At 37.6% G+C, this 1,995-nt stretch overlaps 1 protein-coding gene across 1 annotated transcript; it reads right to left on the reverse strand.

The window, feature by feature from the left end:
• Positions 1–480: 480 nt before the first annotated feature.
• On the reverse strand, positions 481–1,591 carry LOC146645735 (P2Y purinoceptor 1-like). The gene has a single exon (XM_085393963.1). It carries the CDS (start codon positions 1,529–1,531, stop codon positions 569–571), a length of 963 nt encoding a protein of 320 aa, XP_085250089.1. The 5' UTR covers positions 1,532–1,591; the 3' UTR covers positions 481–568.
• Between the last annotated feature and the right edge of the window lie 404 nt (positions 1,592–1,995).

Genomic DNA, 1,995 nt, shown 5'->3' on the forward strand with positions numbered 1-1,995 from the left:
GTGTCAGTGTCACAGTTGTGCAATGACTGCTGCTTCTCTGTGGCTTGTACCGCACGCACTCAGCAACAGCCATAAAAAACATTTGATAAGAGCACGGAAGCGGTCTGTGAGCCACCAATTAAAAATACAGTAAATATGAAATCAATTTTAATAGTATGCCAGTGTTCTCTCCTGATCTATTCTTAAAGTAAAAGTTCTCAGTGTAAGGTGTTTAAATAACACAAATTTCAAAGACTAAATTACATTTATTTTAGAAAAATAATATCATTAGCAACTGGTTGTTGATACTGACTCCGTCAAAATGAGTGAGGCTTATTCAGAGCAATTACAATCATGCATACAAAATAAAGACAATGTGTTTTAAACCAAAAGAGAAAATGTGTTCCACTGGCTTTCAGTTATTCACAATATACAAGACAACAGAACAAAAAGAGATAAAAGTATTTATATATATTTATATAGTAACTTGTGCCCAAACTGTTGTTGCAGGAAAAGAGAACAATAATTAACTGGATGAAGCACAGTATAATAAACAAACTCAAAGTGAATCATCTGTGCTAAACTCCTGTTAAACATCTGCATTTTGTGCCACTGGTACACTGCTGAACTCTGACACAAAGATCTGACGAAAATGATGAAGCATCTGTCTGATTTGAGCAGGAATATCCATGACATGGAGGTAAACCAGGGGGTTCAAAACACTATTCAGACACACAAGACCACGACTGATCTGATGAGCACTAAAGACTCCCTTATCCCATTTTGGACGCATCCTGTGATTTGACAAAACTCTTGAATAAAGGCTGAGGTTCTTAAAAATATGGTAGGGGATGTAACAAACTGAAAAGAGCAAAATCAAAATGAACATCAACTTTAAGCTTCTTTGTTTCACCACCTTATCAATGGTATTAATGCGGCAGAGAACAAGAGTCACATGTCCATAGGAGCCAAGTAAGATAAGGAGTGGCATAACAAACCCAGTGAGTGTCCAGCCCACACTGTATTTTAGGTAATCCTCCACATACTCTGTAGATGTGGTATGGTAGCATTTTTCAGTTCTATTTGGTGAGTTTTTGGGGAAGAACATATCTGGAAGACTTTGAACACTCACCAACAGCCAAACCATGACTGAAATAGCCACAGAGTTAGTCACAGTTATTCTTCCCATCACTTTCATTGGATGGACAATAGCCAGGTACCTGTACACACTTATACAGGTGAGGAATCCAATGCTGCCGTATAAATTCAAGTTGAAGCAGAATCTTGTGATCTTGCAGAAGGCATCTCCAAATATCCATTTACTGTCCATAAAGTAGTACGCTGACAAAAATGGGAGTGATGGCAGGAACAAAAAATTGGCAATTCCAAGGTTCAGAAGAAACACGTTAATGTGTCCAAGAATTTTCCATTTCTGCAGTAGAGACTTTAGTCCCCATACATTAGCTCCAAGACCAATGATGAAGCCAGTGGTGTAAATAGCAGGCAGAGTTGTATACTCATAGACTGAATGAGTCCAGTGAGTTGTATTCATTCTGTTTCCTAAGAAGACAATACATTAAAACTCTTCAGTGGCAGAGGTGGCTTTTGAGGGGGCAGAGAAGGTTTGACTGATTTGTTGAAAGAAAACTTCCTGTTTGACACATTTCAGTCATCTCAAAATCCTATTTGACATCTCAGAATAACGCCTCATGCACAGATTCACACATGCGTATAATCTCTATGTAGGCTGTTTCCTTGTTTGTGCATAAAAAAGGAAGTGCCAAAAAAAAAAAATGATATACCCTTTTGGTTAAAATTCAAGAAAAGGGGATTTCTAAAAATAGGTGCTCTGCTAAAAATGTTGTTTGAAATTCTTTATGGTGTAAACCCACAGTCTATATCCACATGTTATTTTGTAAAAGGTTAGCAGTCAGTATTAATGTATATAACTAACAGGAAGAGAGACAAGTGAGCGAATTTAGCAGACAAAGGGCGGGTGCAGGTTAGCTGTACTGA

Source organism: Rhamphochromis longiceps, linkage group LG20, assembly GCF_057381845.1.
Source record: "Rhamphochromis longiceps isolate RC_006_pf linkage group LG20, R_longiceps_female_GT1.1, whole genome shotgun sequence".
Lineage (NCBI taxonomy): Eukaryota > Metazoa > Chordata > Actinopteri > Cichliformes > Cichlidae > Rhamphochromis > Rhamphochromis longiceps.